Source organism: Saccoglossus kowalevskii, chromosome 7 (assembly GCF_978046115.1).
Source record: "Saccoglossus kowalevskii chromosome 7, keSacKowa6.1, whole genome shotgun sequence".
In the NCBI taxonomy this organism is placed as follows: Eukaryota; Metazoa; Hemichordata; class Enteropneusta; family Harrimaniidae; genus Saccoglossus; species Saccoglossus kowalevskii.
In genome coordinates, this window is record NC_140647.1 from 14,534,158 (window position 1) to 14,546,811 (window position 12,654).

The 12,654-nt window shown below is 33.2% G+C and overlaps 1 protein-coding gene across 4 annotated transcripts; it reads right to left on the minus strand.

Annotated features, from left to right (window-relative positions):
• Window positions 1–1,154: 1,154 nt before the first annotated feature.
• LOC102808609 (uncharacterized) lies at window positions 1,155–9,508 on the minus strand. Of its 4 annotated transcripts, XM_085501141.1 has the most exons (6): window positions 9,421–9,508; window positions 6,668–7,004; window positions 4,046–5,909; window positions 3,364–3,467; window positions 2,709–2,877; window positions 1,155–1,854 (listed from the first exon to the last, which is right to left on the minus strand). In XM_085501141.1, the coding sequence occupies exons 2-5, from the start codon at window positions 6,980–6,982 to the stop codon at window positions 2,740–2,742; spliced, it is 2,421 nt and encodes an 806-aa protein (XP_085357267.1). In that variant the 5' UTR covers window positions 6,983–7,004; window positions 9,421–9,508; the 3' UTR covers window positions 1,155–1,854; window positions 2,709–2,739. The 4 variants fall into 4 exon arrangements, 3 of the variants coding, with proteins under 3 accessions (XP_085357267.1, XP_006818528.1, XP_085357269.1); XR_014929897.1 differs by lacking the exon at window positions 3,364–3,467; XM_006818465.3 differs by having other exon boundaries at window positions 1,155–2,877.
• Window positions 9,509–12,654: the final 3,146 nt, after the last annotated feature.

Genomic DNA, 12,654 nt, shown 5'->3' on the forward strand with positions numbered 1-12,654 from the left:
CCTCTCCTGTAGGGTATAAGTTGTAAATACGTTTATAGGTAAATAAAAACGTTGTCAAAATGATGACCAAAATGAGGGGGGGGCAAGGGTTATTTTCGTTCAACGTAATTGCAATATTTTTTTGATCGTACAACGTAAATTAAAAAAATAAATTCCGTAATTCTGTAATCACAGGCTAGACATACCGGTACTACGTAATCAATCAAATATTTTTTTCATGCACTGTAAAAATGTGTCATTTTTCTCGGTACGTACAAGAATTTACATCCAAATAAAAAAAGTCGTACAGAATAATCCAGAGAAATTACATTCTCGAAACTGTAAAACGACTAGATGACACAATTCACTGCAAAATTCAATTTTCACTGTAAAAAGCCCTTTTTATTTTCCGTAAAACTGTACCAGCTAACCCCCCCCCCCAATGCATTCGCTATTTGGTGGATTATGAATCTACAGGGATTGTAATCAACATGGGTATTCATTCTCATCACTTAACATCAAGTATGTAACTTTTTTTTCCATCCATTGAAACACAGGACAAAGCATACAGTTTTCATTGACGTTATTTAGTTTGAGACATATATTTGATAGAAATCACCACAACATTGTTGCATTACCCAGACTTGGGGAGATTATTTTCTACTTGCCAATGGGCATACAATTATGATTTCTTTTACAAAATATTTCTCTATATTTTGGGACTTCAGAATAATTTTAGTTGTATTATGCACATGTCCATTTTTCATCACTCTCAGACTTTCTCCTTTTCAACAAGTGCGTAAAAATGAAATAAAAATATTAGAAACATGCTTCCCCCATTGGATCCTCGGAAATAATTTAAGTTATATCTACATGTCCCTTTTAGGCAGCGAACAACTAATTTCTTGACTCTCATTAAATAATTAAAACAACATGTTGTTTATGAGGGAAGAAAACTGTAGTTTGCTTTTGAAAATAGACATTATGCAAAATTGGTTATTAGTATGCATGGATTTTAAGCCAGAACTATGTGTATTATCCCAGAGCATATGTATACCAAGTTTCACTGAAATCCGACCAGTGATACATACAGACAGAGTAACTCCAAAGACTTCCACTATGTACATCACAGGTTTTCACTGAAGACTACCAAACAAACTATTAAAGGCAATCAGTACTTCATATCAAAATTTTTATTATACTTTCAAATATACAGAAATTCATCATATTATATAATCCATTACATGGAATGCAATAAAAAAAGTACAATTATTATCACTTAGTGAAATGTGCACTATATACATTTATATACTCCATTACATGGAATGCAGTAAAATTATCACTTGGTGAAATATGCATTATATATATAATATATAAATAAGGCTGAACCAAAAACTGTAATATTAAGAATGTAATATGGACAAAAAAATAATTTTTAAAATGTTCGATACACCACACTGTAGATAAAATAAGATTACGATTCATGAGCTAAAAATGTTGCATTACTCAGATAAAAAAATTAAAAACATTAATACGCATATGCAAAGACTGTATGTATGTACACAAATAACCAGTGCACAAGCGTATTAGAGAATTTAATTATTTTATTGAATGAAAACCCACATGTGGGCTGCATATAGTACCAGAACAGGGTCACGATAAATCTTAGTCTAATTTATTTATCAATTACATTATCAAACATCACAAAAAATTATGTCAATTCTCATCCATATTTAAAGTTTTATTATGCTGCAGAAAAAGACCAGTAAATAAGCAGCGACGCTTTCATCTGTAGTTTGCTACCATTGAAAAAAATATATTCGGAAATCCTCAAAATCCAGCAAGATTGGTTAGGTTACTGTCAGGTTCAAAATTCTGAAATAAAAATATATGGTCACCTAACTAAGTTTTCCACAAAACAAACGTGAAAATTGAACAGTATACCATTGGTTCCTTTGGCAGAAGCATTCCATCATACATGTATCTCAAAATGTAGTGTTATGAGGGCAACAGATGAGAGTCACTAAAAAATGGGAGAATTTGAATACCAGTTATCTGTGGAATAATGTGTTCTATGAAAATGTTCCAAAATGGCCGCTTTTTAGATTATTTTGTATAAGTTTTCTTGAAAACACAGCCTTCTTTCTTCGTGAAAAACATTAAATACAAATGACCTATACAAACAATCATTGAATAATTTATTGTTATCATTTTTTTTTATGTTTAATGGTAGCAAACTACCTGAAATAATGTTTATCTATAAAACACTGCAACACTCTATGAGCATATGAAGGTGATATCAAATGAAGGTAACTCTTACTACCGGAGTGCTTATTCTGCAGTTATCTTGTGATAACCATACTACTTTTACATCTTTTATTGCTCGATAAAAACATTTAATAAAATTGAAGACAGCAGCAAAGATGATAATGCAACAACCCATCTATTAAATTGGGTTAAAAGCTCAAAATTTCATTACAGCTGCTTGTAGTTTCTGAAACCTTGTATGTGGTTATGTAAATTTTTATTGATGCTCAAATTGTACAATATGTAGAGCTGATTCTCTTATTTATATAAGACTATACATTTTTCCAAGTGAGCCATCCTTCATAGCTGTATGCATAACAGTTGAGTAAGTGGAGTATGCAAGCCTGCATACTACAACGGTGCTAGATGACGTTTTAGCACAAACAAATCAAATACAGCACTCACTCTTTCACTCCACCCACCCATATCTATTGCGTTTGTTCTGGATTTCTATTAAAACCAACGTGAGGTTGGTTTGATCTCCACTGTCAAGTTGTTGTGTCCAATGTAACTACCACCATCAAGCAGCATGCCAGTGATAGCATTGTGAAGCACAAATCGATCCATGTGTAAACCAGTTTCCTGGGACACCTGAAAAAAAAACAAATTGATAATTTGTTTTGTTAGCGATTATGCTTGTAACTGAATCCATAAATAGAGTTGATAAGCCCCCAATATTGCCATGAAGTAGAAATCCACAATTTCTAATACTGTAAAATACTTTATTTTTGTTTGGAATTATTTTTCGCTGAAAGAATGATTTAGTGAAAATAAAATCTAGCGAATATACTATTTTCCCTATATTTTACATTCAACTAGTGAAGAATCAGTGAAAATAATTTCCATACAAAACACCCAAAAAGTGAAAATAAAGTATTTTACAGTAGTGAAGGGCCGACCAGGCCAATTTTTAGCATGTGATGATATGGACATTAACACTTGTGTCAAAGGATTCATCCATTCATGCTTTGATTGTCACAATACTGCTGCTGGTTGGAAGATTACAAGATTTAATGAATATCTTTGAATGACAGTAACCCCCCCCCCTCCCTCCCTCCCATTACTTGAATCCAGTACCTTGTATTTGACAATATGACGCAGCTCACTGATAGTATCAGTTGGTCTCAAGCATGCGACTGTGGCAATATGTCGGCAATTATACTTCAGTTTTACCCGAACTCCTGGAAAATGAGATCAAGCAAGATCACGCATTTTAATAACATACTGCGGATTATGTATTGAAGCATGTGTACATTTGTTTACACATGACTGTAACCCTAAATGGCTCAAAGCATAATCCGTTTACAAAAATAATAGCATACATGTTTATATTTATTTTAAACACTGGACATTATTTCAATTTTATTTTAATTTCAAATTTTTCAATTTCAATTATTTCAAGAGTGCATTGATTTTCCCCTATAAACTATTTTTTTTTTATTCAAATAGCATATTCTTTTTCTATAAAACTTGACCTGCCAGTACTGCATTATTGAACACACTACTGAAGAATACTTTATTTTCGCTTGGAATTTATTTTCACTATTTTTGCTGCAGGGATGATTCAGTGAAAATAAAAACCAGGGAATATACTTTGTTTCCTATATTTCACATTCAACTCATCAAAAATCAGTGAAAATAAATTCCATACAAAACACCCAAAAAGCCTTTTCAGCGTAAATTAATTCCAGTGAAAATAAAGTATTCCACACTATGTAAATATGAAACAACAGATTTTGACAATGCATGACAATATTACCTGGGTAGGCATAATAATTGTTCTGCACAGAATATGTACCAGTTCCTCGTAAGCAACGCTTAGGGAGGTCTTGCCCTACTTGTACTGGAAATGGAACACCAATGCGTAGGCGCATAAAGTTTTTTATCAACTTCGGGTGATACGCAGGTAATCGATCATTATAGATATAGCACTGCTCTGAACCAATGACACTGCTGACATCTCCCGTGACATCTGAAGGTTTGGTCAAGGTCAAGGCACTGGTTTTTATACACTTCACATTTTTTGGCAATCTCAATGTTTCATGCAAACCAGTTGGCTGTGGATAAGATGATTGGATTTCACATGGTGAAGAAGGAATTGCATTCAAATACCCTTGGTTTTGCACATCCAAGTTCACATCTACCGGTACATGTGCAACCGATTTCCTAGCTGTAGCTGACAACACCGGTGAAGTGTTTTTTGAAGCTTGTACAACTTGATGTGATTCAGCCATCTGAAGGCCCCATATCTTGCTGCTAGGTACATTAGTAGTTGCTTCTGTTTTGCCGCTTGCTTGGTTTGTTAATTCAAAAGGTTGATAATCTTTTTCCATGTCTGATGTCTCATCAACATTATCTCTATAGGACTGAAGAGAGTTGCCAAGACATTGTGATTTTATATGTGGACTGTCACTGGCAATTCTTCTGTCCACTGGATGTAACATATTTTTATCACTCCATGGATGCATAAAGTTTGTTATCAACTTTGGGTGATACGCAGGTAACCCAGCACCATGGATATAGCACTGCTCTGAACCAATGACACTGCTGACATCTCCCGTGACATCTGTGCCATGTGAAGGTTTGGTCAAGGTCAAGGCACTGGTTTTCATACACTTCTCAGTTTTTGCCGGTCTTACTGATTCATGCAAACCAGTTGGCTGTGAATAGAATGGCTGGTTGTGATGGGCCATCTGAAGGCCCCCTACCTTGCTAGGTTTTGGTACATTAGTAGTTGCTTCTGTTTTGTCGCTTGCTTGGTTTGTCAATTCAGAAGGTGGATTGTCTTTTAACATGTCTGATGTCTCATCAACATTATCTCTGTTGGACTGGAGAGAGTTGGCAATTCTTCTGTCTACTGAATGCAACATATCACTATAGGAGGGAAATTGCATAGCTATTTTCCTTTTGCTTTTGGCCTTTAGAATGCGAGTTTTGTCTCTGTCAAACGTTTTATCACTCGTTGACAAATAACATGGCATGTTTCCAGCATCAACATCATTTTCAATGGTCTCTTCAACATGCATAGGAAGTTCTTCACCATTTCCAAGTTCAACATTGTCCATCTTATGGTGTGACAACTCAATATGATCGTCACATTCCCTGACCTCGAAACACTTTTGTAAAAAAAAATTACTTTTACGATGCGTGGGTGCTGTCTGTGATAAGGAATCTTGGTCAGCGAGTGGCACAACAACTTTAATACATTCTTTGTTAGTTTTACAATGTTTCAGATCAAACTCATCCATATTCAGATTCTTACCAAGTTTCTTTTCAACATAGTCTACCTTGTCCTGGGACTTCTCTTTTTTCAAAAGAATCTGAGCACTTTGAGTGAAGTCAACTTTAGCAGCACTTGGCTGTTTCTGTAGAGCCACAGTAGAAAAGAACTCATCTGTACTCTTACAAGGTTTGTGCTCAGCAAACTGGGACTTATTCAACAAATTCTTGGATCTTTGAGTCAAGTCAACTTCAGGTGTACACAGCTGTTCCTGGAGAACAGCAACAGTGGACACCTCATTACCAGTCGGAGTAGCCACCGGATGCATTGTTAACCTGCTAAGCTCTGAAAACCCTGTGTCACCAACAATATCTGCATTCCCAGTGGTCTCAGACTGTACAACCTACCGATATAAAGAAAATTAGACTTTTTATTATATTAGACACAAACAAACAAACGAACTGGTTATTTCAATTTGGATAAAAACAAATCAAATACAAAACAACACAACAATCATAATAATATTTTCTATTATTATACATCTGTCACTGTAATGCCATAAGTTACAGCGTGCCTTAATTTTGCGGTATTGCACTAGGTATTTGCATCCTACCATATTAGGAAATGTGAATTCCAAATATGGAATGATTACGAGTGTAAGTGTTCTCTGCTGATAAAAACAAACATGGCAGCCACCAGGTACATGTAACTTCACTACCAGTGTAATACATTCATGCATAGTCATATTATCACTTGACTATGGTACATATCATTCATAGTAGTGATGTTTAGGGGGAATAGCACTAACTGATATTTCACATTAAACAGTTCTTTGTGTGCTTGAACACGATGCAGAGTATTGTGCGATAGTATTATTTTTAACGCTGTGAAATAAGAATTTCAAACTAGATAACAACAATTAATTGCATGGTTCAATGACAAATATGACAAAAAAATAAAAAGTTTATTCTGAAAAAAATATTGTGAAGAAGAGAAATATTGCTGTTCATTTCAAAAACCATATTGAGAGCAGTAGGTACAAATGCATGGTCACCAACAAGCTTAGATCTGATATCACTTTGGATCATGGATTCTGGGTAATACTAACCCATGACGTCGCTCTTATCAAATGATAGCAGGTGATAACCTCATATTACCTACCTGGTCATCAAGTCTTGCACTATATCCATGATTTTTTTCAACCTGTTTTTCTAATTCATTTGAATCAGCTTTCGTCCACTCATCTTTTGGCAGATTGGCATTATCTATTATCTCCAGCTTGGTAGCAATGCTTGGTACATTTTTACACTGTGTGATGATTGCATTTAATTTGCCATTCAGTGCAGCCAGTTCACGTTGTAAGTCAATCAACTCAAGAAAGATTTTTACAACATTATCAGCCCTGTTTCTATCAAGTTGATAATGTGACTGATCACCTTCTTCCTGTTGGTAAGTAGCTTGGTCTCCAGAAGCCATCTCTATTGTTGGTCACACAACACTAAAACAATAACAGGAATAAATATTTTTAAAACATATTTTGGTCATGTTGTATTTCACGCCAGAGTTGCACCTTTATCACTATTAAATATAATTGTAGCTGATCGCGGCTTTTATCTTGCGTAAATCAAAATAGTACTCTCCAAAACTTCATGTATATACTGGTGACTTATGGTAACTTGAAATCAGACACGCGCACTTCTCATTCTATTGTAGGTCCCATGCCTACTATTACACGTAAAAGTAAGCGTAGTCCCTCATTACCAGACGCGTCCATCTTACAAGGTCATGAGTTCAAACTGCGTGAATATTTTTTTAAATATGGTTGCTTCAGTTTTAACAAACGTCCTGCTCATGTGAATCCAGATTGGATTCTTTAACTTAAGTTAGACCTCTGAAACGAACTTGTATCAACTTCATGTTAAACTGAGCGTAGCTTTCATTACATCACCAGCATTCCATGGTTTGTTCCCACGCTTATTTTTAAAAGTGAGCGCACTCAAGCTTTCCATTGTTTGGCTCCACGCTTACTTTTGAAAGTGAGCGTATGCTCAACGCATATCTTCATAAAAACTGAGACGCTCAGTTACCGCACTCAACTACCACATAGAGACCTATTTACATACGTGATTTGGAAAACGTATACTTATTTAGGACTAAAAATAAATTCTTCAGGTAAACTCAGCAAAGCACAGGAAGATCTTGGACACAGAGCAACAAAAGCACTATTCAAAATGAAACAACTATTATACTCAGAAAATAACATCGCAATAAAACTATTTGACAGCATAATCAAACAAGTCCTACTCGATTGCAGTGAAGTATTGGCTAGTGATTGCATACTACAATCCAAAGATCTTCATAACAATATGCTTCCTATGGAGAAGCTACACACCAAATTCTGTAAAGTTAACTGTAAAGCTAGTAATTTAGCATGTCTATTAGAACTTGGTTGGTATCCCCTACTTCTAACGAGCATAAAGCACTTAATAAATTATTGGCTAAAAATTAAAAATTAAAATGAAAATACTCTAGTTCATGAAGCATACCAACTTGGAATGGAGCTTGACAAAAACAATACACCTAACTGCGTAACTGGTGTGAAAAGCAAATTAAAATATGTAAATGAAAACAATGTGTTGGAGAACCAACATCTGCATAATGCAGTTCCAAACATGCGCAGTTCTAAACATATACGCATGCTTGGGCCTCTGCTTCAAAATATCCGCGTAGATGGGTTTGTTCTTATTGCTCTGGTGTTTTGATTTTCACAGGATTTAACCTGTTTTAGTTTGAATAAAGGTAATGTAAGTCGATTGATAGTATTTCTACCGATATCATGCTTGAGTTGTGTGAATTTGGAAAATCATGTTATTTTCGGGAAGTTTCGATGTCATGGTGTCAACGTTTTATTACCTTGTGTTATTAGAGGGCGGGCAAGGGAGGTAGCTGGTACAGTTTTACGGGAAATAAATAGGGCTTTTTACAAATTACAAGGGAAAAAAAAGATGTTTTTACAGTTTACAGTGAAAATTGAATTTTGCAGTGAATTGTGTCATCTAGTCGTTTTACAGTTTCGAAAATGTAATTACCCTGTACTATTCTTTACGGCTTTTTTTATTTGGATGTAAATTCTTGTACGAACCGAGAAAAATAACACATTTTTACAGTGTACGAATAAAATATATGATTGATTACGTTGTACGTCTAGCCTGTGATTACAGAATTACAGAATTTATTTTTTCAATTTACGTTGTACGAACAAAAAAATATTGCAATTACGTTGAATGAAAATAACCTTGCCCCTCCCTTATTATATGAGTAGCAGGGGAATGTACGGGCGACTGACTAACTACGCCGATCCCTCTTTAGATCATTTTTTATTAGCCAAGAAACGTTCCGAGCGCCTGTGCGGCCGAGACTTGACAATTAATGATTATTTACAAATGTATTTTTATTTAACAAAAGCTATTCACAGGTTCCAACGACATGATTTGCAAATCATATTTCATATAAATACAGTGGAAACCACCAAGATTTTGTATGATCAGAAAAATGACTGATTAACTACTTTGTTTCAAAATATTGATCGCCTGTAAACTTTCGTCTAGTCTAGACGTATCCCGAGACGTATTGACATACCCCGGGGGGGGGGGGGTAAGTATAGGCCGTAGACAAAGTCTGCCGGCGTTTGGCGATACTTTGAAGTAAAGCGTCAGTTGTTCTAATCAGATCTTACAACATCCAGAGCAATCTTAATGACAAAATCGTTTCACAGCAAATAATGTGTGCACCGGCCATGTCGTGCCACGCAGTTAAAAAGTTTTGATGTTCATCAATTTTTCACAGTTTATGCATGTAAATTGTAACGAAACATGAGGGAGTACATCTAGACTATATCATAACATTTACTGTACCTGAAACGAAGAATCGGATCGCAATGAGTCTCAGAAACGTCCAGTTAAATAACGACGATTTCAGGACTGTCTAATGTTGGTAAATAAATGCACATGACCAAACTACATCATGTGACAAAAATACTATTATGCCCATGCGCGTCGCCCATGCGCACACTAATGCCTGGTGCGAGGGCGCACATACCACTAATTGAATTTCCACAGACGACAATGTTAACATATGACGAGATTGCTATATGAAAATGATAAACAAAGTTGAAAACATGGCTCAAAAATGGGAAATCAACATGCCAATAATCAACCACATGAAAAAAATAACATGTTGGCCAGCTCAAACTTTTGCAAATCTCAGGTAAACAAGACACACCCACTGTACTAGCATTTGAATTGCACCTAGAAAAATCACTGAAAAAAAAAATAAGATTAGAACAGGTGAACAGCCGCTGGTTGGTCTCACCTTTGACCCAGTTTATCACGCCCTCAAACAGGGAGCACCTGAGAAAAAAAAAATATTTAAAATATTTCATTGGTTCTTGCAAGGCATTTAAATTGAACGGTCATTGGTTGATTAGTGGCATGAGACCTTCAGTGTTAGAATTGCACCTTTACAGATACTATGTTGGACTAGATTTTACCAACGAAGAACTCACTGAGACCATTAGTGGAGTCCCTAACCAATACAAAGCCTGGCAATACGAGGTAACGGGATATGATGAACTGGAATAATCGCAAAAAAAAACGTGTTTCACTCAACCATTACGCAAATTTGATATTTGTTATAACATTTTCAAATTTTCGAAAATGAGAAATGAAATCTAAATTATAGACTTGTCTGAAACCTATAAAAATGTCCATAATTATTGATGTTATAATAATGTACACATCTTTATGAAGTCATATAGAAATAAACAGAGATCGAAAAATCATAATTCAGAACACAAAGATGAAAAAGTTGTCTACTGGCCAAAATAAAGATGTGAAAAGTAGTTTATTGTCCGATATGAAAATATGAAAAGTATTGTATTGGCTGATATGAAGATATTAAATTATTGTATTGGCCGATATGAAAATATTAAATTATTGTATTGGCTGATATGAAGATATTAAATTATTGTATTGGCTGATATGAAGATATTAAATTATTGTATTGGCCGATATGAAGATATTAAATTATTGTATTGGCTGATATGAAGATATTAAATTATTGTATTGGCCGATATGAAGATATTAAATTATTGTATTGGCTGATATGAAGATATTAAATTATTGTATTGGCTGATATGAAGATATTAAATTATTGTATTGGCCGATATGAAGATATTAAATTATTGTATTGGCTGATATGAAGATATTAAATTATTGTATTGGCCGATATGAAGATATTAAATTATTGTATTGGCTGATATGAAGATATTAAATTATTGTATTGGCTGATATGAAGATATTAAATTATTGTATTGGCCGATATGAAGATATTAAATTATTGTATTGGCTGATATGAAGATATTAAATTATTGTATTGGCCGATATGAAGATATTAAATTATTGTATTGGCTGATATGAAGATATTAAATTATTGTATTGGCTGATATGAAGATATTAAATTATTGTATTGGCCGATATGAAGATATTAAATTATTGTATTGGCTGATATGAAGATATTAAATTATTGTATTGGCCGATATGAAGATATTAAATTATTGTATTGGCTGATATGAAGATATTAAATTATTGTATTGGCCGATATGAAGATATTAAATTATTGTATTGGCCGATATGAAGATATTAAATTATTGTATTGGCTGATATGAAGATATTAAATTATTGTATTAGCCGATATGAAGATATTAAATTATTGTATTGGCTGATATGAAGATATTAAATTATTGTATTGGCCGATATGAAGATATTAAATTATTGTATTGGCTGATATGAAGATATTAAATTATTGTATTGGCCGATATGAAGATATTAAATTATTGTATTGGCTGATATGAAGATATTAAATTATTGTATTGGCCGATATGAAGATATTAAATATTGTATTGGCCGATATGAAGATATTAAATTATTGTATTGGCTGATATGAAGATATTAAATTATTGTATTGGCCGATATGAAGATATTAAATTATTGTATTGGCCGATATGAAGATATTAAATTATTGTATTGGCCGATATGAAGATATTAAATTATTGTATTGGCCGATATGAAGATATTAAATTATTGTATTGGCCGATATGAAGACATTAAATTATTGTATTGGCTGATATGAAGATATTAAATTATTGTATTGGCTGATATGAAGATATTAAATTATTGTATTGGCTGATATGAAGATATTAAATTATTGTATTGGCCGATATGAAGATATTAAATTATTGTATTGGCTGATATGAAGATATTAAATTATTGTATTGGCTGATATGAAGATATTAAATTATTGTATTGGCCGATATGAAGATATTAAATTATTGTATTGGCTGATATGAAGATATTAAATTATTGTATTGGCTGATATGAAGATAGTAAATTATTGTTTTGGCTGATATGAAGATATTAAATTATTGTATTGGCTGATATGAAGATATTAGATTATTGTATTGGCCGATATGAAGATATTAAATTATTGTATTGGCTGATATGAAGATATTAAATTATTGTATTGGCTGATATGAAGATATTAAATTATTGTATTGGCTGATATGAAGATATTAAATTATTGTATTGGCCGATATGAAGATATTAAATTATTGTATTGGTTAATATGAAGATATTAAATTATTGTATTGGCTGATATGAAGATATTAAATTATTGTATTGGCTGATATGAAGATATTAAATTATTGTATTGGCCGATATGAAGATATTAAATTATTGTATTGGCCGATATGAAGATATTAAATTATTGTATTGGCCGATATGAAGATATTAAATTATTGTATTGGCTGATACGAAGATATTAAATTATTGTATTGGCTGATATGAAGATATTAAATTATTGTATTGGCTGATATGAAGATAATAAATTATTGTATTGGCTGATACGAAGATATTAAATTATTGTATTGGCCGATATGAAGATATTAAATTATTGTATTGGCTGATATGAAGATATTAAATTATTGTATTGACTGATATGAATATATTAAATTATTGTATTGGCTGATATGAAGATATTAAATTATTGTATTGGCCGATATGAAGATATTAAATTATTGTATTGGCCGATAT

Excerpts from the sequence above, each read along its gene's own strand:
- LOC102808609 (XM_085501141.1), bottom strand. The coding sequence starts at position 6,982 with ATGGCTTCTGGAGACCAAGCTACTTACCAACAGGAAGAAGGTGATCAG. Across the intron at positions 3,468-4,045 it reads CAATTATTATGCCTACCCAG|GAGTTCGGGTAAAACTGAAG; the intron begins GTAATATTGTCA and ends CTCATTTTCCAG. Across the intron at positions 2,878-3,363 it reads GTCATATTGTCAAATACAAG|GTGTCCCAGGAAACTGGTTT; the intron begins GTACTGGATTCA and ends TTTTTTTTTCAG.